We start from the raw sequence: 25,087 nt of genomic DNA on the forward strand, positions 1-25,087 counted from the left end.
TGAACAATGCAATGACCAAAAGACAGCGGTTACATAAAATGTTCCAAAAGAATTACAATAAATAATGTGAGAATTATTTGAAATCTCTCTTACAAAACTGAATTTTATTTAATGTTGCAAACAACACTGTAATACAGTGAGAACAATAAATAAGGGCACAAGTGTATGATTGAAAAGATGAAAGAGAAAGGCATTGCACATTTGAACACAATGGAAAAAGCAACACGTGAACATGTGGAAACAATGTACAACTGGAAATTGAAAGACATCTGTAGATTAAGACATTAGGCATTTCTAATACAGTTCAAAATTTTCTTATGCTTTTAACTTTCTCTAAAATTAGAGGCCTCAGATTAAAATTAATGACTTTTATAGTTACAATTGCCAATACAGTGTGTGTGTATATATATAGTGATCTAATAATTGAACTTAAAATATCCAGAATCAAAATTTTGGCTAAGGAATTGAAAATTCACATTTGAGTATGCCAGGAAAGGCCTAATAGAGGAAAACACTGATTTTCATTGAAATGGATATTTAAGTGACCTCTTCAACACTGGCATTTTAATTTTCTTAAATTTTTTGGTAATACAAATTGTGCCACATTATAAACACTGGATTATACTTCCAATTATAATTGAAACCCTGCAGTGACAACAGTATGTTGCCAGTCACCTTTGCTGAGAAATATTTTGTGCTGTTCTAAGGACCGAATTATGCTTTCTACTGACAAGAATTTAAGGGCCCTCTTAAAATGGGGACTGATAAACAAGAAAAGCAGTGGATGTGCATTTCACTCAAAAAACATAAACTATGATTTTTTTTATTTTTTATGAGAAATGCCCACAAGAGAAAATGCATTTCACAGCATTAAGACCTGAAAGCGGCAATACAATCTCCCACCAACCACCCAAGCCACGTTTTACAATCATCTACAGTGCGTGTACTGCAGAGTTTTAATCCCAGACCTACACATTTAAAACAACTGGTCATTATTCCTTCATTTACATGGTGTTTCAGTAATGGAGGAAATGTTTTAATGACATCAACTGCTAACTTGTAGCTACAAGTCAATGCATTCATTCTAGTAATACAGTTATTACATATATTGTTTCAGTGTAATTATTGTCTCCTAAACTGAAGAGTATTTAAAAACTCCTATCGATTGAATTGGCCAAACAAGTCAAGGAGAGCAATAATAAAACATATTTCTTTAATTTATACATGTAAATTAACCTGGGTATTTATGAACATCACTCTTGGTGTTTATTACTTCAAAATTCTACTTTGAATTTTTTTTTCTTTAATTAGGGAAGGTTCTATTGACTAAGAGATATAATAATAGATATCAATATTTATACAGAACATCTAAGCAGCGAGACCCCCTTCAATGTCTCATTATATTGTGCACCTATGCTAAAGCATATAGGTAATGTCATATGTGCCAAAAATCCAGTTTTATCGTATCCTTGTTTTCTTGTGTTTTTACACTACACATGCATACTTACAAAAGGACAATGAGTGTGTCATTGCAATGTGCAGCAATGGATATGAAAAAAATAGAGATTTAAACCTGATTCTATTCTGCAGTTTACAAAATGTTGCTGTACAGTCCAGTATTTTCTCTCACCATAAATACATTTATAAGTACACATAGCCAGAAGACAAGTTAAACCTTACTGGCATTTAAGAAAATAGTTTTTCCAACATCAGGTCTATGTATATCTCTGTCCTTAACCTTAACCTCTCAACCTCTTTTGCCCAGTTCTAGTCACAGGAAGACCAAACGTCATCTTCATATAAAGATATTGCTATTGCTACTACAGTATTCATAGCTTAATATTAGCTAGCAAGCTAGCTGAGGAAATCCAATGAAACACACTGCTAGATAAAAGCAAGGATTATGTGACCTGCGTTTTTTTTTTTTTTTTTTGATTCTTTTCTTCAAAGGGAAGTACCTGTTATCCTGAATTCACATGCTGCTGAATTAAGTGAAAGGCATGAAATCAACTCACTTGTACTCCTAAAAAGTAGCAGGCAATGTCTCAAATATTTACACGTTTCCTGTCGTATCAGTATGTTGCCACTATTATCTATGTACCAAGAGGCCAACGCGAAAGAGATCAATTGCATAGTTTAGATATCAATGTTGCAATTAAAATAAGGGATAATGGCAGCCATTTTGTGCTGCACACCTGCCATACAGTACAGTATATTACTCAAGGTGGAGGGACATGAAAAAAACTATTCAAGAGTAGATCTTCCTACATAAACAATTAGTTTAGAAGCAAATATCTGTAACGGTTAAAGCTATGTGCACATATTTATGACTGAATTCAGTTCACAGTGAAGTATAACACAAAGTGGTCACTGAGCTACCGGAAGAGGAAGACAAAATTAAGCAAGTAATTCTTCGGCATCCAATTCAAACATAAAGGCTCTACGTTTTCATATTTTGGCCAGCAGGAAGGTGCCACCAAGTGTATGGACTAGTCAAGTGCAAATTAAAGTGGTGCACTTTTGAAAACTGAGACAAGAATGAGCCTATTCCAAATTCCTCAAGATGAGTCTACTCCAAAAACAACATAGTTGTAGATTTGTACTCATTGTAGGAATCAACTTTGCTATACCACTGTAGAGATCAGACAGAAGGGTGGTAATTTTACCATAGCATACTAAAGCACTAACTCAAAAGGCATAACAACATAGGCTTCCTTCTCTAATCCTCTCCCTCGACTGCATTCAGGAGTTGGACATAACTCATCCATCAAGAGACCTCCAAACTTACACTTAACACCTGACCTGTCTGTGGATCACAGACATGAGTGCATGCATACACACATGCACACATACATAGCCAAAAATCAGAACGAGGCACACACAGTCCCCACAGAGAGGAACGGCTCCAGGCCTTAGGAGAAAAATACGCAAAGCTGAAACCTACAAAACTAAGCAGACGATGTACTGTCCTGATTCAGTTCAAAATACCCCTCCCTCCTTTCCCCCTCTCATGAGGGAACACCACAGGCTCAAACAGGCAATAATCTACAGCAATGGCAAAAAACATTTTCAACTGTATGCAGTAGAGGGTGGTGAAAACTTTCTAATACGTATTCCATGTATTTCCATACAGATTAACCGGCTAGCGTCTTGTGATTTCCATAGTTTTCAAAGTTAAATCAACCCTGTATCACAGCCCATTGATTATTCACAAATCTATCTTAACTTGGGCAATTAAAAGGAGTAGTCTTGTTAAAAAAAATGCTATTAATTTTTAGCACATAAATCAAGTACTAATGTGCATTATTGAACATTCGGAAGAGCATCCTGTTAGCTGAGAGTCTGATGCTGCTACACTACAGTAAAGGAAGACATCCAAATCCTTAAAAAAGGGTTTATTACTTAAACACACTGAGAATTATGTGGAGAAATTTATTCTGAGTTGTGTGCAGTTTGTGCATGGTGGTGATATGCTCACGTCTGGCCACACTACTGCCAGGCATAGGCACAATATTGTTGACCTAGCAGAAATCATTGCACGCATTGACCAGACCAATCACAGCAGATGATTCTACGCAAAGTTCTAATTTCAAAAAAATTAATTGGCATTTTTTATTTTTAAACATTTTGTGTTCCGTTTATTTAAATTACTATAAAAATTATGAAACCATTTTTTCTGGTCCATATCATGTAAAATGTTTGCTGGAATACATTTTATATGAACTTATTTCCTGATCAGCGAATTAATTTTAACATCTTAGATGCAGACTGAAATGACTGCATATTGTATCATATGGTAAATGTTACTATTTTGGGCTAAAGCAAACCTACAATGAAACAGTAAGTGAAAAAATATTTCAAGTAAAATGACTTGAAGAAAGGCCAAGGCTTACTTTTCACAGTGAAATCATCATCATCATCATGCATCAACCACTCAGAAGACATGCATTTCTACATGATTCTCTCGTGTTTCATTTATCGCAACGCCATCTATGAGAAAACTGACATATTTTATCTGAATTCTGACGGAAAGCTGAAGCTGTTCGTTAGACTGCGTTACATCAGGTGGAGGAGTGATGTAGCATTCAAGGCTTACAAGAGGTGGTGTGGAATACTCAAAAATGGATGTACATACCGGGATATAAAACCATATAAAACCTATACACAATTCAAATTATAACCAGTTCCTTACTTACAGTAGTCTTCAACATACTTTGCAGACAAGCACCAAAGCAAACCTAACCATAATGCCCCTTCTGCCCAACCATACTATTTTATGCTTGACAAAAAAAAAACAGCCTCCGGCTACTGCCTTGTTATAACTTCATAGTATTCAGAGTTCAATATTTACAAACCACATTCAATAAAAAAAGATAATAAAAATTAAAAATGGATTGCATTTCTTTTTTTCCATGAAAACCATCATTATAAATTTGTTAAAGAAACAAGAAAAGATCATTGCGATGTAGCGAGAACTGTTCAGGCATCGTGCTCAGGCCTATTGCGGCAAATAAAGCACTTTAGTCCTGCTATCTGGCAGAATGGACACTGAGTAAAACCCAGGAAAGGCTGCAGAAGCTTAGGAACAGTATTAATGTATCACCTCTCCTGTTCAAGCTATTAACCTTGGCCTTGCTGCAAAAAAAAAAGAATACAGTAAATGACTACTCTTGAACCTAGCGCACATTGACTTTGAGATTAACAAAGACATGCAACAGCACCCCATACGTAATCACCGAGAGGAGGGGATTTTAAAAAAAGAACGCAAAGCAGGTTGAACGTGACACTGTCGGAAGGTTAGCCATAAATAACGAGGCTTGGTTCTGGTTTGGCTTTGAAGTGGCTCCATTGTTGCTAGCTTATTGACACAGTGACAGAGGGGGTCTCTTGAGGTGAGCCGACACACCAAACGTCTGCATGTGAGTGCAGGGTGGAGGAAGAGGAGGACGGGGCTGTTCTGGCCCCTCAGTATCGGTACATGTGGTAGGTGCTGACCCAGGATGAGGGGAAGGCCCACTCAGGGAACCTCTGCAGCATCTCATTCAACTGAGGGGTCTTCTGATCCTCTCCAAAAAAGTAGTGGGACGCGATGGCCACCGAGATCATCCCCTCGGGCCCCGAAGGGTCTGGAGTTTTAGGAGGCTGAGCCACCAAAATACAAACACAAAAACATAAGCAGAGCCAATAACACACACACACACACACACACACACGCAGAAGACATGTCATATCACCTATCTTCAAACTCTCAAACCAACATTTTAAATGACTGGCAAAAGATCATTAATAGATCCTGATTAATAACAGGGAGAACTATATCCAATTCTAGAATATTATTAAACATCATTAATATTTAGGAGCAGGAGCAGATTAAAGAAATCAATTTTAAAAAGTTGTATGGTCCCTATATTACACAGACAGACCAGTAAGAAATTAATCGCCATTCAAAACAAAAGATCATTTTAAAAAGCGTAAATACCTGAATTTCAAACCAGAAATTCCATGCAGGAGATTCAAGGCCATGGGAGTAGAATATGAAGTACTCCCCGCTGAGATCGAACTTTGGTGTCCCGTCCCCAAAGGACCAGCTGGAGAGGACAGCTCCGGGGTGAGGCATGAGGTAGAGTGACATGTGGCTAGGCCCTGCGGGGAGGTGGTCAGGGCACAGGGGGAAACGCGGGCGTCAGTGCCACCCTACACCAGCCCTGAGTCTTCAAACAAGGCCCATTATAAAGACACAGTGAACATCAGCAGCAGTGGACTAGCTCTTACATGCTATCCACAACCGCAACGTATTTTTGTCAGCCAAAAACAAAAACACAATCGGTTTTCATTCTGGTCATTGGAGTCCTCCACACTGCCACCACATTACATTTCCCTACTGCATGACGGCCTGTATTACTGACATTGTTTCATTGCTGGCCGAGTTTTACCCAGCAGAGGGCGTCTATGTCAGCAGGTACATACAGAGCATGGAAACATTTAGTTTAATGAAAACAATGTTAGTGCAGCCTCATGCCATAGGAGAAGAATTGTAAACTGAATGCTTGCAGACGGGCAGTTACGCAAACAGACACTCAGCAGACAGGGCTCCTACACAGGGCCTCTTACCTTTCACTTCAAAGGTCAGCTTTGTCGTGCCCCAGTCAGTCTCTTGTTTTGAAAGTAGTTTGAATTCTATAGGTGACTTTGGGGTCACCTCAGGGACAGGAAGGTACCAGTTTTTCCTGGAGAAACACATAGGCCAGATCGTATATTTTATAATACACATCACAATACACAAATCGGACAAAGGTAACAGCCTATGGTATAAAATACACACAAACCTGACTTCATAAAAGGTCTGTAAACTGGTCATGATGCCATGACTACTACAGGGTTCCTATACATTTTACATTTTAAAATTTCAGACTCTTCCAGACCCACATTTCAAGACTTCTCAGTACAACCAACTCTAACCCCTACAGTAACTGAAAAGAGAACCAAAGTCCATTGACACTGCTTCACTGTCTGCTGTTATCAGAACCTTTCGCAGTAAGGTGGGGGTGGTGGTTGCTATCGGAACAGATCACAGACTGAGGGGTGGTTGACACGCAAATTCATTACAAACTCAGGCCGGGCATTATATTGTCCGGTCAGGACCACAAACCGACCTGTATACATACTCTGAAAACTGGACATTACAGTGAAAAACCAGGCATCTGGCAACCCTACTGGTGTGGTAGGCTAACTGTAAGCTGCGTGGCAACAGGTCTTTCTGTAGGCTACACAAACCCATTACATTTGGAAAGAGACATTTCTGCTGAGTTTTTCAAATGTAAACTGCCAGAAAAATATGGCTTTACTGAGGTCTGTTGTACCAGGGTGAGCTGCAGCAGATATGAAGAAAACAAATCTCAGCTAAACTGGATGGGTAGACAGTACTCTGGGTAAGTGTACCATACCTTAATTTCATTTTTGGGTGAACTGCCCTTTAAATTGCAGGGGAAATTGAGTGCTGAATCCAATGGGAAGTTGAAGGATTCATTATTATTAGTTGGTCATTAACTCAGCACTGTGGCCACTGGTTGGCTGAAAAGCACAGCTTTTCTCTGGTCTACCTGCTACCTTTCCCCAGCCCCCACACTTACTTGACCAGGAACTTTACAGGCAGGAACCAGGGGAAACCGCAGAAGGGGAGGTCCTCCTGGCATTTGGTCCGGATCGTCTCGTTGATTTCCGGAACGTGCGGAGTGATATAGCGCATTCCAGTGTAGTCAAAGCTATTGATCCACAGGCCAGAGTCCCTCCTTTCCACCTCCCCATCCAGGCCATGGAACGTGCGTGTGGTGTGCTAGAGGGGAGATTTCAACTCGACTAAAACTTCAACCCCCACTAATCTCTACTGCCCTTTCGTCTCAACCTGGCTTGAGTAACATTACAAGGGTCACTGCAAAGGGCTAAACTAGGTCATTTTTTGCAGCATAAAATCGGTGCACGTGAACTGCTAAAATGAACAGCAGATGTGAATTTCAGAGGCACTTGACAGTGATATTCCTTGACAGACTGCTGTACCTGCAGGAAAACCCGCTTAGGTCGCGGGCTGGCTGGGTCGGCCGTATAGGGGAAGAACAGGCCACAGGAGACCAGTATGAAGGCCACAGCAAAGAGCGTGCCAAGGCCTGTCAAAATCCACTTAGTGCTCTTGGCCAAGTAGATAAAGTGGAGCTGAGAGAGAGGGAGAAAGCAGGTCTCAGCAAAACATCCCTGTATGTCCGGCATCATCTCTGTATCTTTATGTCCACATTCTGAGAAAGTAAAACCCATTTAAAGTGCTTGGTTGGATATATCAAAGTGGTGACACTGACTTCTCTGCCAGTGCTCAGTATGTCCTACTCAGCAATTTCCTTTGGCTTAATTATTACATACTTTTTCAACTTTTTTCCAGAAATCAGTTTACAACTCTTAAGTAAACGTATAAATGAAATTATAATTCTAAAAGTAATTACTGATATTTCTTTTTCAGAAAAACCCTCTTAGGATACTTTGAGGAGGACACATCAAGGAAAAACCCTTATTTATGATCTGAGACAGAAATGTTCTGAAGGACCATCATGCTGTGAAGAGGAGCGATGTACACACAAAGAAAGAAGAGAGGAAGATGGTGCCCAGGGTGACGAGGGAGGCCAGCACCAGGTCTGGGGGGATCTCAGTGCCACTGCGCCCCAGAATGGGCGTGAAGATCTCAAACACCACCCAGATGAGGAACATGAAGTGGACGTAGGGCAGCGCCAGGCCCAGCAGGTACAGGGCAGAGTATGTCACAGTCGCACCTTGTGAGGAAAACCCAAAAACCAGAGACACTGTCAGGTCAGCTGACTGTGATTAAAACGAGAGTAATGACAGCAATAGCCTAGCTTAAGACCACAACACTCGTTAAAGTGGCCTCGTCAGTTTACTCTGTGGGAGACACGAGTCTGTGAATTTGAAGCACACCAGAGAAAACCTTTTCCTTCAAGTTCAAATGAAAAAATGCAGATTCAAACAGAAAGATACGTCAAGAGAAAAAGAAAACCTACCTTTTTATAAGAAAGAACACGGCAAGGGAACAGAAGAGTAATAGAGATGGAAGAGCGGGGAAGACAGAGAGAAAGAGAGCGCGTGAGCGCCCCCCCGGCGGCATGTTAAATCACCTCTCTGCTTGAACTTGGGGGTCAGGAGAAGCTTGGTGGCCAGTGGGAAGGCCACCATCAGCATGGGGACGTAGGCCGAACACAGGCCCAGCTGGGTGAGGTAGACCAGGGCACAGCACCACAGCAGGAGGCTCACGTCAAAGAAGAGATCGCCCAGCTCCAGCCTCCGCACGCTCTGCGTGAGAGAGCACAAGCACACGTTAACACATCTGAGCACAGCTGAGCACACCTGCACACCTCAGCACACCTCAGTACACCTCAGCACACCTCAGCACACCTCAGCACACCTCAGTACACCTCAGCACACCTCAGCACACCTCAGCACACTCAGCCACCCAGTACCTCAGCACACTCGCACACCTCAGCACACCTCAGTACACCTCAGTACACCTCAGCACACCTCAGCACACCTGCACACCTCAGCACACCTCAGCACACCTCAGCACACCTCAGCACACCTCAGCACACCTCAGCACACCTCAGCACACCTCATACACCTGCACACCTCAGCACACCTCAGTACACCTCAGCACACCTCAGCACACCTCAGCACACTGCGGGCAGTTCATCTGCAAATGTGTGCTGAGAACAAAGCACCCTTATACGCACTGACTGAATCAGTGCGGGAAGAGACTGTGAGCTGCATTTGCTTATGCAAGTTTAAACTGCGACACTAGTCATATACTATAGCTCCTTCCATCAAATATTATCCAATTGTTCTGCTTCAGAAATACAAATACAGCTCAACCGTAATGTTTATTAATATTTCTCAATCTGTGCATCTGTTTGAATTCTAAAATTATAGGCGATCACACCATTGCAAGACAAAAATAAATCCAAAAATGTCTGCAAATTCAAACTATCATGGTGTAAAAAGCAGTTTCATTCACTGCCGCCAGATTTTAAATTTAAATTTTTTATTTTTTTGACATAGGCCGATTGATTTTCAAGTATGCTCAAAAAAACAATGATCTTGTCATTTGTACATGAATTGTCTAGACCACCTAGACACTAAACCTAAGTGGGGATTCAGAAGCCAGCCACAGTGCTGAGTTTGCAAAATGAATGAATATGTATAATGGGTACTGTGCTATAAATATCCACAGCAGAGAAGCACAGATGTGCTGGGCCAGAGTGGCCACAGCAGCACTTCAATTCAGGCCAGGAAAGAAAAACAAACTTCCACAAAATACATCCCAAAAAATAACTCATTCAAGTGAGAAAGGTTGTTACGTATTAATGTTCTAAATGCCAGTCACTCTTTAAATGAATTAATTCATTTAAGTACAGAAAAACACCTCAGGGGCAGAGAAGTTGCGTCCATTTCTTAAATTTTACTAGCTCTGACAAGTTTTATTGACTACTATGAATATCAGAATCCCCTCTTCAGTAAGATAGAAGTGAATGGATACTTGATCTCTTGCAACAAGTCAGAGTGCTCTACATGAACTCTCAAAGCAGGCTCAGGTGGCTGCCCTTATCAATTAATCTATATTTTTACTGGAACAGGGTTGTTAAGATTTCACTTGCAGTTATCAGTTAACTCTTCGTGTTTCTGCATATATACCAACAGAAAGTTTGTTTAATTTTGTAAGAGGGACATGCCAGAAATTGAGACTTAATATGCTGTAGTGATAAATCATTTCTAATTAACTGTATTTCTATTTCACTAAAGTCAGGAATAAAAGTGTGGTTGCACGGTAACATAACATTTATGCTTTTCATGAATTTCAAAACAACGATTAGTAGTCAATAAATAGCAGAACTTCTCTTGTCCTATTTAGATGTATGAGACATCGGAGATAGCTAAGATAGCGGACATAGCGGAGATATCGGAGATAGTGGAGGTAGCAGAGTTAGCGGACATAGCGGAGATATCGGAGATAGTGGAGATAGCAGAGTTAGCGGACATAGCGGAGTTATCGGAGATAGTGGAGGTAGCAGAGTTAGCAGAGGGGAAATGGAGACCGCAGAGGGCTGCTCACCCCATAGTAGAGATTCTTAGCCAGTGTGTGGATGAGGACCATCTTGCCGGTGGAAGCCGCACCATAGAGGCAGATGGACATGTAGAAGTGGTTGTACCAGAACATGGACTGGCCCAGGAGGGAGACCAGCACAGCCACAATGAGAACAGACAGCAGGGTGACGATCCAGCTTATGATCACCACTCCAGCGGCACAAGCCAGCTCACGCACATACCGGCCCCCTGTAACACAGCAGAGGCAGCAATGCTTAATCAAAATAAACAATGTTGTCTTGGGACTCAATTGACTTGAGACTACAAAGCTTCATAAACTAAGAATGACTACTTTCTAACCTAAATCTGAGGTTGATAAAGTGAGCTACATATTGCTTCGGACAAAGACATTTTTTTTTCTTCTTGATTTGGCTCTACTCTACAATTTTCAATTTTAAATGATTTGTAATCAAACAATTCACATGTGATTAAAGTGCACATTCTCCACTTTTATTTAAGCCCTGAAAAAGTCTTTGTCCCAAACATTATGAAACTCACTGTATCTCTAAATGGGGACCAGAAGCTTCAGAAACATCAATAACACCCATTCCACAAGGGGCATTAAGTTCATTGGCCAGGAGGCTGGACTCAAGCTTTGACTAAAGCAAAGCAAACAGGAAACTGATTTTTTTTCCTTTTCATATTCACTTCCCACCAAACATCTCAAGCCAAGGTAACAAGGGGTGTGTGCTGTTATGCCTTCCAGTACAATACCAAAGCTGAATCATGTTGCACTCTTTGTTTACCTACCCCCATTGCTAGGCAGAGTGCATTTCTTTCCCAGGAAGAAAAAGGTTGCCATGGCTGCCATGCAGTTGATGATGGTGCCGACACGAGCTGGGTAGGCCACCACAAAGACACCCAGCAGGTCGAAAAACACCATGTTGCCATGGCGATACTCCGAGGAATCAGCCAGCTTTTCTGACATGGCAAGGTGCTTCAGGACAGCCAGGATATTGTCACCTGAAAGGGCCAAAATGCAAACAAGCTGAAAGGTCAATATGACTGAATTTTGCAAGGCTTTGTTTCTTCTTCATTACAGTCCAATATCACAGGACACTTTTAGCCTTTTACTTTATATGGGAGTAAATATTGCTGCACTTACTATATTTAGATGACTTAAATATTTAAATATGAACAGCTCTGTAATGTATACAGTAATGGCCTACTACTATATACATTCACACACACACACACACACACACACACACATACTGTACACACTGGGGACTATGTATAAAAAAGAGCTGGAATTCCCACACATCACCCGATATGGATATACATATACGCAAAATACTGGACCCATCGGACCAGCTATGTGGCATTTAGGACTGCATTATGCAGTCTCCCTCTTCTCCTCAAAGCAAACTCAAGCACAATGACGTCTGTTGACTAACTGCATAAAGCCTGATTGTTCTGTTTGTTTTATTGTTTCCATTCATTTTGTTCACTTTATGCAAACAAAGCTGTCGCCTGCTCTTTGGGCTTCTTCTCTAAGGCTTAACAGCCAAGAGACTCTTGAATCTCGGATTTCCTTCATTCCTACTGTTAAGCTAAGGCCCAGTAGCAGTGCACGTGGCACAGTAGGAACATTAAACCTAAATACCCTGTTTCCACTGGAAAATTGAGACCAAGCTGACCCAGGTGAGGTTCATGATGGTTTTCTGTGATCTTATGATCATGCTGGCCCATGTTAGCTCAGAGGTTTAGTAAAATTACTTTACTGAAGCAGCTTTAACTGTGCTCACAGATGCATATCTAAGCACTAGTTACGCAAGTCCAGGAAATGCATGATTCATTAACTTTAAATTTTAAGTTTGAAGTATTCTTTTCCTGCTTAATTTCCTTATTCAGCATTCACAATTCAGTGTCACAGAGTGTTAAACATGAGCTATTTTTAATAAGTTTGTTTTTGAGGTGTAGGTATTTGTGTAGTTATACTCTACTCTGTCCCAGGAAATTTTCATATGGGGCAGTGGGCAGATTTGAATACCATATTTCCAGTGAATCTTTATTTGGCTTGGACTTCTTGCACACTTGCCACACAACTAACGATAAATTACAGAAATTCAGAAATTCAAATCTAAGCACAAAGTCTGAATGTTGAAAGAACCCAAAAGGCATCTGCCTGCCTACCGTAACACTACTGCAAGTAGAGTGATTTATGTTTGAATGGAATTTCCTTATAGTGCTTCAGGGCTGAAAATAACTTATTTATTAATATGCGTATCCCTCTTTATCTAGGGCACGCACAATGGACATGTCTGGCTTTTATGTAAGCCTGTGGGTGACAGAACCATATAGGTAAAAATGTATTTACACTGAACAGACAGCAATGATGTTAATCATGCTAGCTTAGCTAGCTGGCCAACAACAATATGCTGTAAAATGGCTATGTAAAACGTTACTAAGCAAATTATTTTTTCAAATGCTGTTTGACAATTTTACAAAAGGTTTCATATTGAGAATATTAATTTTGTACCACTACAGACATATTTCCAGTATACAATCATCTAAAAATGTTTCATGGTTTTATTCTTATATTTTTGTGTGCTATGCCATAGAGACCTTCAACGATATTAAGACTTCTACTCGTTCAAAACTGCTTCCCATTGCCACATTGGAGTGCATTTTCTGTTGGGCAATTCTGTTCCTGCCTTGTGTCTTCTCAAAAACTGTTCTCAGATTCTATTGCACTGAAGGATGACTAGTCAGTCTAAAAAGCTAGTGAGATAATTGAGGGACTGAGTGATTGTTATTTGAGGTTATGTTCAATTTTGAGAGAGATGCATATGTCTGAATTGTGTGTTTGTTATTGGACAGGTTCTCTCATAAGAGATTGCATGGAGGTGTTATTAGCAGATTATTTGTGAAAGGACAGTCCCTGGATACTGCTGTGATTCTCCACACATTCGGCTACTATCACAGACCCATAAAATCAGACTGCATTTCTCCGGTCACCTTAAAACACCGTGCCACTGCCCAGACACGAACATTTTAGCAAATAAACCGTGGCGGTTCCAGCCCAGCGCTCCATGACACAGTGACATTACTCTCCTCAGCTCCAGCCAGATAAGCGTAACTTTCACTTAACCCCTGACTGCAATCCCACTCATAAACATTTGGGTATAGTCAGAAACCTTAAGTGACCTTTCTTTGTTGTTGTGTTTTAGGCTTTGCAAAAATATATTACACCTAGGGCCCAGAGAAACTATTAAAGGTGTGACCACCTCGACTGTCAACCTGAATTTCAGCAGTTGTGCTCCAGATGACTGTAGACGATCGAGGTTAGACAGCGTTTGACAATCCGCACAGACACTGGACTAATTATACAATCATTATAATTCATATAATAAACTTTATATGAATATGCAACAGACTATACAATACTGAAAGGCACAAAAAATGGGCGGGGGGGGGGGGTGTCCAAAAGAAAAAGAGAGCAGTAAGGTTTAAATTATTTAATAGAGGCATTGGTCAGTGCAAATATACTAATTGAAAAAGTGAATAACCTAAAATTACTTGAATCATTTAAGAAGCATGTGAAGAATGTTCCAAAACATTTCCCATGCATGAAATAAGGCATACAGAACCCTGGAGACTCATTCTACTAATTCTGCTAAAAAAGGTTGCTAATTGTAAATCAGTATTGTCCACCTTCACAAATAACAAAAAACTTTTACATGTCCTTGATAGACATTTTAACTGCTGCATTGTCTAATACACTACGCTGTGCAGTCCAATGTGTATTAAGGCCCTGTCATTTGTTCAATGCACCCAATTAATTTCTGAAGGCTAAGCAATTGCATATAAAGTTACGCTCCCATTCATTCATTAAGCAGTAGCTGAAAGAGTAGCTGACATGTTTGCCTCCATTAACAGGCTAATTGTTTGATTTGTGGTTTGAAATAGAGGCTCTATCAACCCTTTGGGGGTGGATGATTGAAACGTAAGAGAGATAACACCCCACTGATTTCCCCGGATATCAGCATTGCGTTACAGACAGCAGCACACCACAACATTCTGCCAGACTCAACTCACCAGCTCGCTGAATCGAATCGGTGAGGATTCTATCCGGGGTATCGTACTTTGTGTGGTAAATGAATCCATTTTCAATGAAGGCCAAATCGATACCTGCACAGAAAGATCACACCAGGGTCAGGCCGAGGGAAAGGGAGAGGATGGAACAGCAGAGGAGAGAGAGAAAGACAGAGACAGAGATGGAAGGATGCAGAAAATATCAGAGCACGTGATTTGTAGTGAGTGAGTTGTGTGGGCAAGATGAGCTCCTTTTCTCAATTTTATTGCAGCTCTCCTTCAATTATAGATAGGCTTTTATTCAAGAACTCAGCTCAAATAATACTTTATAATGTATGCAATGAAGTCAACAGACTAGTCTAGTTCTAGTGTATATAAACTTGGAGAGGAAACTTAAATTTAAAAAAAATACCACAATATCACAAATCATTAGACACCCAGACAATGATCACGGCTTGGGTGACCACAGTAAATACAGGCATGAGGCAATACCAAACACTACTTCACACAAAATTTAGAAGCAATTTCAAGAACACATTATTAAAAATATTATACAAAATACTACCTATGAAAAAATTAAGTGTATAATATATACACATGCAGAGAAACAGTAACTACCAGAGAAAGCATTATTGGATGTTCCATAAAACAATTAGAAAAATAGAATAGTACAAAATAGAAATGTGACGACCTGGGATATTCCCAAAGTCCCTGTAGATTCTGAAATCTGTGTCTGATGGTATCACTCCACTCTGGAAGACCTCCTGGCCAACCACAGAGGCGAAGGGGTGTTTGGCTGCGTGCACGTAGGCCTGAACTAACCAGGGGTTTTCAGGTCCTGAGAAGATGGAAGAAGGAAAGAAAGGTTAAAATGCCCATTCCTTGTACACAACCTTTTTTAGCACTTAACTGTTGCTGAAACTTTTTCAGAAAACATGGAGAAATGTTTTGAAATGCATATGATTGTTCGGGCGTTGCTGGATAGCTCATTCGGTTAAGGCACCACACTGTGGTGCATGGACGAGCCCCACAATTTCAGATCCAATCCAGATCACGCCAGTCTTCACTGTGGCCAGTAGCTCTACAGGGCAACATGCAATTCCCGACTGCATCGCCCAGTATATGTGAAGGTTCAGTCAGTTAGTCTTCCTCCAACTCTGTTCTATGCAAGCTTAACTGTTGTGCAATGTAAAAAGAGGCAGCTGGCAACAGCACACGTTTGGGAAGAGAACCCATGGATGCTTACACTTTCCCAAATTGGCAGAGTAAATAAAAGCCCAAGCAACACAGGCCTGCACTTGTGTAACTGTTTCACCCACTTCAGTTGCTGCAGCAACATTATGCAACTCCTCCAAGTTTCCCGTGGAAACTATGCAGAGTAGCTGACAAGACCGAACAAACTCCAGCCTATCACCACAGCGCATACCTGTCTGGAACACCACCTCTTTGCCCCCAACGCCTGCGGCCTCCAGGTTGATGAAGGCTCGGACTTGTGATGCCCAAGGGTGCTGCGTGATGAACCCGTGACTCGCCTGGCCGGAACAACCGGAACAGAAAGGCACAGACGCAGCAGCCCAACAGTCAGTGTCCATGCACAACGCTTCCCACATACGTGTTCCAACTGGAAGGTGTGGGAATAAATTCTAATCGCGTGCAAAGTATTTACTGGATTCAGAAAGCTGACCTCTGCTTGTTCAATTCGTTTTCTGAAGTTGTTCTGGGACAGAGCTGTAATTTTTAAAGACTTTTCTCTGATACTTAAAAATGTACTCCTCGGATAACTCCTCAAATGAAAAAAAGATTTATTTATACTATACTATACTATACTATACATTCATTTATTAGAGGAAATCTCACTGAATTTCAAAGTAAATAAGTACTGATGCGTATGAGATTAGCTTTTAGTTTAGTTTAGTGGTGACTATTCGTATATGTAATTGCTTCTGTGCCTGCATCCTACTTGTAATTTAACACCCATACCCATATCATAATCAGGAGAAAGTGTTTACAACAAAATGCATTCCAGACCTAGCCTACTTAGGGACACAGAGAATAAACCTATTGTTACGAATGCACTCGCTGTAAAGCAAGAATTTTAAACACTTAAGAGCATAAATACCTACCAGATCTGAACTGATGTTTTGAATATTCAAATGTGTACATTGTGGTCATGTTAACCACAGGTATGTTTGGGCTAAGATTTTCCGTGCCCATCTGGGGCCACTCACCTGTAGGACGTTCTCCTCCGCGCCGTTAAAGAGGAAGAGGACGCCATGACGCAGGGGCGTGGACAGGTTGGCGAGGGAGTGCAGCACCTCCAGCATGACGGCGCAGCTGACCGCATCGTCGCTCGCACCTGTGCACAGGAGACAGGGGATCACAGCGTCAACAGTCAGAACCTTCTCAGGTTCCTCACCTGTGCTCATACAGCAGCCAATCACAGCGTCAGCGCGGCCAGCACCTTCTCAGGTGCCTCACCAGGATTCCTACAGCAGCCAAGAGCATCTCCAGACCAAAAGCACAGTAATGGTTTCCATTAAACCTGATGCTCTATTACCTCATAAAATGTATTGTTTCTTCGGATTTGATGGATGCCCCTATTTTACTGAGGCGGATATGCAGCTATAAAAATTCCGGCTACACGCTGCAAAAGGACAAGAATTATCCATAGCTTGACAAAAATTTCACTATATATTAGTTCCTAGAGCTCTCTTCCCCAGTGGGTTGTGAATTTAAAGGATGGTATATTGCGTTTCAGACTTAGGAGATTACAATTCCAGGAGAAAGATAAATAATTTTTCAATTTCCGCAACCTGTTTTCAAAAGGAGAAATGGGATCTCTAAAAATAACAGAACTGGAACTTAAAAATGTTTTAATCGTACAAGTGCAGTATCCCATCACTATGCTTCTTAAGGAGTTCATAAAAATAATAACTATGGCCATAATTAAAAAATTTAGCATGCTTAGTACAACAGAAAAGTTACAACAGTTAACCCAAGAACAAGGTCACAGGATCCTTCTAAACATGGTGCAGGTACAGTAGTTAGCATTGTACATAGGCTATGTCTCCAAACATGCTTTAGTTTCTTTCAGAGTTAAGTACAAAATAAGCAGATATATTGCACACTCTTTGGTTTCAACTAGTATTGTTGTTTGTCTCAGAAGGTTTGAAGATAAAATACAGCACACAAAAACACCACAATAAAATAATATCATCTAAAATGTAGCTTCTCTTCTCCCCCCCCCCCCCCACCAATTTAACTGGATGAATAAAAGCTCCTTGTATGGATACGGAGCGCTAAACTAAAGTTACCCGTCCAGCAGGTTTCTTTTCTCTGTTCGCTGCAGGGCAGGAATTTCTGACAACCAACTCCTCATAAACATGCAGACAACTAATAATTTAATAACCTATTTACAGCTGTCACTGCCATTGTTTTCAGACAACAGGTTACTTTCTGGTAGGCTACATAAAAGATAAAATCAACTTTATTTTAACAGCACTAATTTAACATGCTTCAGGACAAAAAAAAGCATGTTTGCTTGAGTAAGCACTGAGTATGAGGAATCCCTCCTTATTAGAGATAAGCTCAAGCCAGATAAGTGCAAAAACAGGGTAGATGAATGAGCGGGGGGTGGGGCGAACATGCAAAGGGCGAGCAAGGCAACTCCCGCCACACTGCAGTGCATTGTGGGCTGGGAGCCTGTCGTAAAGGGGGCTTGCTCGGGCAGAGCCAGGCTGGAAAGCTGAGCCACAGCCATTATTGTGAACAGATCACTCTTTGTGTTCCCATGAATCAGCTGCAACCACAGAGCTTACAGCCAACAGGTTAACGTTGTTTCTGCAGACTGAACTGCAGGGACTTCTCCCAGCAAAATTCCATTAGAAGGGACATAGGCTATATTGTGTTACAGTACCACTTAAACAATGTGAGTATTTCAAATACCTTACCCACCGAGACTCCAGTATAGGTGGTTCCTGTTATAAAGATTTTGTTTCTTTTCCTCTTTCTGAATTTGATACGTAAAATGTGTACTGTTTACTTACTATTTGAAATGACTTATTTCCTCATTTAAGCACCCACTTAAAAACCTATCCTAGCAAATGATTTAGGGGAGGCTGCTATGTGTGCCTGTTTCCTGGTGTGTCTGCTTGGAGAACACTTACACATTAATTTAATATTTTCTTTGCTTAATAAAAATACAGTTCTTACCCTACAGGTTGCATTGAACAGTACTGGAGTTAGCTCGATTCAGACTGCTCAAATCATGTAGTCATCTATTGTGCAGAAAAATAGCAAAAGAAAACCTGTAAATTTGAAAACCTACTTTGAGCCTTCTTGGCTTTATGTTATCTTACAATAAATATGGTTTGGACATTTGTGTGATGGTTCAAACACACACATAACTGTTCAAATGTGATAATAGACAACAAATGGATAAATAAATAAATAAATAAATAAATAAATAAATAAATAAATAAATAGGGCAAGGCCTCCGTGACCTTGCCCTCACAAACAACCTCTTCAGCCTTGAAAATAAACAGGGCCTTGTTTTCATTGGCATGGCTCACCGCACAGAAAAACAAGCAAATACAGTACAAATTCCGCCAATGAATCATTTTGAGAACACAAGCAGACGTTCAAGGCCTACCTGGGCTGTTAGCCACGGTGTCAAAGTGACAGTTAGCCAGCATGAGATGTTTGGCCCCAGCCTTGGGCTCCAGCTTGACAGCAATGTTGGTGACCTTGTCATAGTAGCTGGTGAAGCCGCCCAGGAAGTCAATGCTGAAGGAGCCAGTTGGCCGCTGCACATCCACAGAGATGGAGTGCGGGCCGGTGGCAGCCTCCGCTCTGATGTGCTCGATCTGTTCCAGCAGGTAGTTCACTGTAAGCACCTCATTCTCCACACTTCCCACAGGCCTGGGACCAACACTGGTGATCTTCTCTAGATGCTTTCTGCAACAACAACAAAAAATGACATAATCCTCAACTTGGGAGCATGGCAAATGAATTAATTAAATAAATTAGTGCAAGGAGGTGAATTATGACATGTAGGAAAACAGAATATGCCCCCTCATTTTATGGCATTTCCTCAGTCCCTGCTTTGCTCCTTACTACACTTTTCATTGTTTTAAAGGAGAGCATGCAGGCCCAGTCTCCTTTAATCTATTTTTTGTTTTATTCAGAAATGTAGTAAGCTGAGAGGGTAACAGATTGATGACCACAGGATCGAGCCCCCAGTCACACGGGAGGGATATGGTTCACGGGTCAGCCGCCCTACTGACTGCGCCACACCCCTCGTCCACCCCCTGCATTTTTTTCCTTACCCCTGTGACAATATAATTATCACCACATTCACAAAAGCACTGTTTCCATGACTGAAGATTTGTTAGCCTATGCCTAAGTGTCAACAATGAACGTGCCGAAAAAACACCAATAAGACTTCAGTTCTCCGCTTGAGAGGAGCTTCCGAGTACAGCTATTCCAATAGGATCATTCCATATTAGTGAAAATAGGTTATGCGACACCGCGCTAGAAAACTGACACTCAACACCAACACTGTGGCTGGGTGACATTGAGAACGACCTTACCTCCACGTCCACCATCAAAGAAGAAGCCTCAGTGAACTCCCACAGTGGGTGTGGTTAGGTATCTTTATTTCCACAAATGTTTTTTTCTTATCTCCGCGGGACAGGTTTCAAATATGACTTCATTTCTGCATTATTAAAGAACCTGGTTCTATTGTTTCCACCTACGATGTGCCTCATGTGTCCATTAAAGGCTAACTTCCTGCATTCTGGGCTGAACTACATTTCCTTAAGAAATGATTCACTTCAAACGCTTGCATATTTTTATTTTCTTTACATACCCTGTTACATAGCACTGGATTTTGCACAGATAAAATTGTCAAAGCATTCACCAGGAATAGAAAAAAATAAAATAAAAAATTGTGCACTAATCAAGTATTTCAAGTATTTCAAATCGACCGACAACTTTAATCTGATGCTCTGAACCCAAGCGGGTGATTTGCATGGTTATAAGTAGATTTGTTTCAAGCTGCGTTGAATACTATAGGTTTATGGTAGGTTTTGGAACTCTTTGAGTTTAAAGGACAACAACACGGACTAGCTATATAATTCTGAATTATGGGATCTCACAATTTTTCGTTAATTTAAAGCAACCATGCATTATAGACAGTGGCAATTCAATAATAACTCAATTCAATAATTCAATAATCAAAATTCTCAACGAAGCTTTTTTTTTTTTTAATAAACTACAACAGTTAAGTTAACGTTTATATGATATTCAAGCATTCAATTAATGTTTTTCATAGCGAACTGCAGCAAACGTTAGACAAAACAGTTGGCTAACTAGATAGCTGCTTCCACTGCAACTCAGATTTCATGAAGACACACATGAAGCAAAGTTTAAGCACTTCCCGTTCTCAACTGAAAGAGCTTAGATCTAGCCAGCTGCGTTACTTTCATTCAACGAGTATGCACTCCGCCTAGTTAAAGGCAGTCCGTTAACTGTTAGCTAGTTAAGCAAGAAATTTAATTGATTTTTCATTATTGAAATATCCGATATTTCACATTGTGAAACATTATACCAAGCAAGTTATGCTGCTGTCAAACGAAACGAGTCACCTGTCAGTTCCCCTTCACCAACTGATAACGGTAGTTATTAGTCTAGCTATGATAGCTAGCTACCGATGCACCTGAGAGTGACATCTGCTTGCTACAGCTAGCTGTAAAGCAAAATCCCAGCAAACTCTATAACAAATATATCCGTTGCTAACGTTAATCAGAAGTTTGTTTCACTTCTTTCTCACTATGGTAGCTCGCTAGAAATGACCATCTAATATGTTTCCAAATAACAACCCACTGCTTACCTTGCCCTTATTGCATTGAACTCGCCGGTGGATTTCCCTATCACTAGCTGCTGCAGGGACAGATGAACCAGTACCCACAGCAAAAGAAGGAATACAGCAACAAAACATGCTCCGATTCCTTCGTTCAGCAAGTACAAACTGACTTCAGGCTTCTTTTTCGTTTCACCACAACCGTTGGTTCCACACTGTTCCAGGGCATCCTTATCTCGCTTAAAAACATTATTTTGAGTACCGTAGGGTTTTATTCTCCTTATTGTAGTGTCACTCTCCATTTTTACTGCTGGTACACCAGCGGGCGTTGATTGGACAGATTCCGAACGGATAATACGGAGGGACAAATTTCATTGAGGAAGTGTTTTTAACAGGAAAAACCAGCAAAACGTTACGTAAAGTCTCGCGAAGATGCTGATGGGATGTGAAGTCCAAGGGAAGAAAACGTGCACAGCGGTCTAGAACCAGTCGGCCGACTGCAGAGCGTTCAGAATGTATTAGCCTTGGTCCAAGATGACACATTTTATTACACACAATGATATGTGTAATACTATTATGCTTTGTGAAAATTTGTGAAAATTCACTTATTTCTGTGATTTTATTTCATATTCTATCAAAATATTTTCCTGTGGGATGCAATTTGATTGAGACTACTACCAACGAGATGTAAATCCGATACACAACTTCACTATGTACTACTTCGTAAACTTCGTGACTGTAGTTCTATTTGAAAAGAAGGTGACAGTGGCTTGTCAGCCAATGAGTTTGCTATGTGTCTCATGTACTACCTGAGTGAACATTCGCAATATGTTGGGCAGATCTTATGGAGCAATGGCTGTAGTTACTCATTCAATGTGCCTAAGCAAATGGAAAAAAGGTGACCCAAAAGCACCTTGAGAGAGGTCAGAGAAAAGAGAATCCATTCGTGTCCCCACAGAATATTTCACACGGATGAGAATTGTCAGCATACTATGAGGAACTGAGTTTGAAAAGTTACATTATATACAGCAGTGCAACCACAACCATATTTGTTAATACTTTAAATTGCATATCTTTGAGATGTTGAGGAAATAGTCCATGAGCATGTATTTCGGTAAAGGAACTTAATGTCTATGTGAGCATCAATATGAGTTTAGGTCTACTTTCAGCTTTCAATATACTGAATGATGCATCAGGTAATTTATTATTTATATGACAGTCAATTGTATATTGTATACAAATTATTGTACATGCATGCAGTATATTAATTTTGTCCTCTACTTCACTGCATGCAGATGCATTTTTCTGTAATTCCCAAAATGTCAGCTAATTCCAATAGTACTGTACCCCCTGCAGACAATTCCACGGTATTACAGTTCCAGCCAGATTTACCTAACAGTAGTTAATAAATCCCACATTGCAAATCATGGATTATTAAATGCATGAATTAAGTGTCATGGGAATTATCCAAGGAATATTCAGTAACCATTCCCAAAATAAACAAATTCCATCCAGGATTAATGTAATATTACATCTGGTAAACGATGAGAGGTTGTTTCTAATCAGCATTTTTCTGTGGGGTAGTACGCATTTGCCAGCAAAGATAAATGTGCAAATATCAAGTATTGCTAGGACTGAAGTGGGCAATTACAGAAATAGTGTTGTAAAACAATTACTGAACTTGTTTTCAAACAAGGAGTTGCTTATTTTTTTTAAATTACATTTGCAGGGATGATAAGGGTTTCAGAAGGAAGACGGATATACACGGTAACATTCTTCATAATCAGTCAATTTAATACAACCATACCCCTGTTATTGAGAAAACGAAAGAGGTTATCAAATCTTTATTGTCATTAATGTGTGAACTTGTTCTTCAGTAAATATCCTTAATTATAGGTTACTTCCCATATTGTATATTCAAGATGCAACCAGTGATCTACAGGGAAGAGAAGATTCTATATTATATTTAGTATTGCAGCCAAAGAAAAAAAAACAAAAAAAAAAAAACAGACACTTGGCTAGGCACTGTGACTAGTTAGCCTAAATCCTGATTTCCTATACATTAGACAAAAACCAGAGACCCTGAAGCTGATGAATGAAGGAAATAAGAGGATGACCCACAAGAGCGAAAGAAAAGCAGAACAGATGGAAATGTATAGATTCCGCAATGAAGAACATTAGGATGTAGGACAGCTGCAGCCCTTAAAAGTTAAGGTATTGTTGAGATTTTTCACAGAAAGCAGATGAGACCTGCTCCATTAAATATACAATAACACGGAACAATGCACATTGTGGTGCAGGAAAAGACTGTGAATGTGCAGACTGCAGTGCTGAAAAATGTGAAATGCACTGAAAAATGGCAATAAACAAAAAAAATGCAAGTCATCTTACTGCTGAAAAGGAAATCAGAGCAAATGAAGATTTCAGTGGTTTAAAGAATGGCAAGGCATCACACTCTGAACATAATGAATGTAAGATAATAGTTGTATAATTCCATGCCATACAGATTATGAAGATATTCTGGGCAGAGGCAGGGATTGCAAAAGCATAAACAACTTCTCTTAATCAAGGCATTTCCTTATTTGCTTATTTGATTAACCCCCTCTGAGCCTATGATTTACATACTTACCATTATAAGAATCATACAGGTATCCTACAGAAATGTTTTGTAGGAGTCCTGCAGGAAAACCTACAGGATTTGGAGGCCATAGTCATGCAGGTTCTCTTACAGCTATCCTGCAGAGCTCAGGAAGGGAAAGCATACATGATTTCCTACAGAAATTCCTATAGAAATGGGTGCATGATAGATGCAGGAACATTTTGAAGGGAAGTCATGCATGCAGGTCACTCCCACAGGACTCTTGCATTGCAAAGATGTCCCTCACAATTTCCCTGCAAGATTATGATTTGATAGCCCACAAAATTCCATCTCTGTATGTTGTACATTAAATCCTACATTGCTCAAACCAATTGTCAAGATGTACTATATTTTATAAATGCAGTAACAAAAATCTGCAGGTTTAGATCCTGCAGGTCTGAATGGAGATATTCAGGATTTTAGGAAATCCTGCAGAGCAGATCATAGTCCAGCAGGAATCATGCAGGGATTAAATATCAAACTCCTGCAGGATTCCTCACCCACAGGAATTTGAAACTCCTGCTGGACATCTCTGCAATTCCATCAGAAATGTCAAAAATTGCTGTAGGCCTAAAAATAATGATTACTAGGCCTACTTCATTGTATATTTTATGTGATAAAATGACACAATTCAGATATCTAAATTATGACGCCACTACTGTTAATAAGATCAGAAAAATTCATAAATCACAAATGATTGATTTATGATTATTCTGTTACTGGAGGAATTGATGAAAACCACTGTCTGAGGTCTCCTGGTTAGGAGTCTTGTGGCAGAGCAAACCAGTCAGCAGACAACTTTCACGAGTCGATTTTAGTTTGGGGGATATTCAGAACTGCTGGGTTTTCACGCTAATTAG

At 40.3% G+C, this 25,087-nt stretch overlaps 1 protein-coding gene across 1 annotated transcript; it reads right to left on the reverse strand.

The window, feature by feature from the left end:
• Positions 1-83: 83 nt before the first annotated feature.
• Positions 84-21,961, reverse strand: LOC135239534 (endoplasmic reticulum metallopeptidase 1). Its single transcript, XM_064308240.1, has 15 exons — positions 21,620-21,961; positions 19,379-19,683; positions 16,956-17,083; positions 16,154-16,259; positions 15,419-15,565; positions 14,731-14,823; positions 11,440-11,652; positions 10,658-10,878; positions 8,673-8,847; positions 8,122-8,312; positions 7,555-7,707; positions 7,131-7,333; positions 6,112-6,227; positions 5,480-5,643; positions 84-5,142 (listed from the first exon to the last, which is right to left on the reverse strand). Exons 1-15 carry the CDS (start codon positions 21,889-21,891, stop codon positions 4,966-4,968), a joined length of 2,664 nt encoding a protein of 887 aa, XP_064164310.1. The 5' UTR covers positions 21,892-21,961; the 3' UTR covers positions 84-4,965.
• Between the last annotated feature and the right edge of the window lie 3,126 nt (positions 21,962-25,087).

Source organism: Anguilla rostrata, chromosome 14, assembly GCF_018555375.3.
Source record: "Anguilla rostrata isolate EN2019 chromosome 14, ASM1855537v3, whole genome shotgun sequence".
Taxonomy (NCBI): Eukaryota; Metazoa; Chordata; class Actinopteri; order Anguilliformes; family Anguillidae; genus Anguilla; species Anguilla rostrata.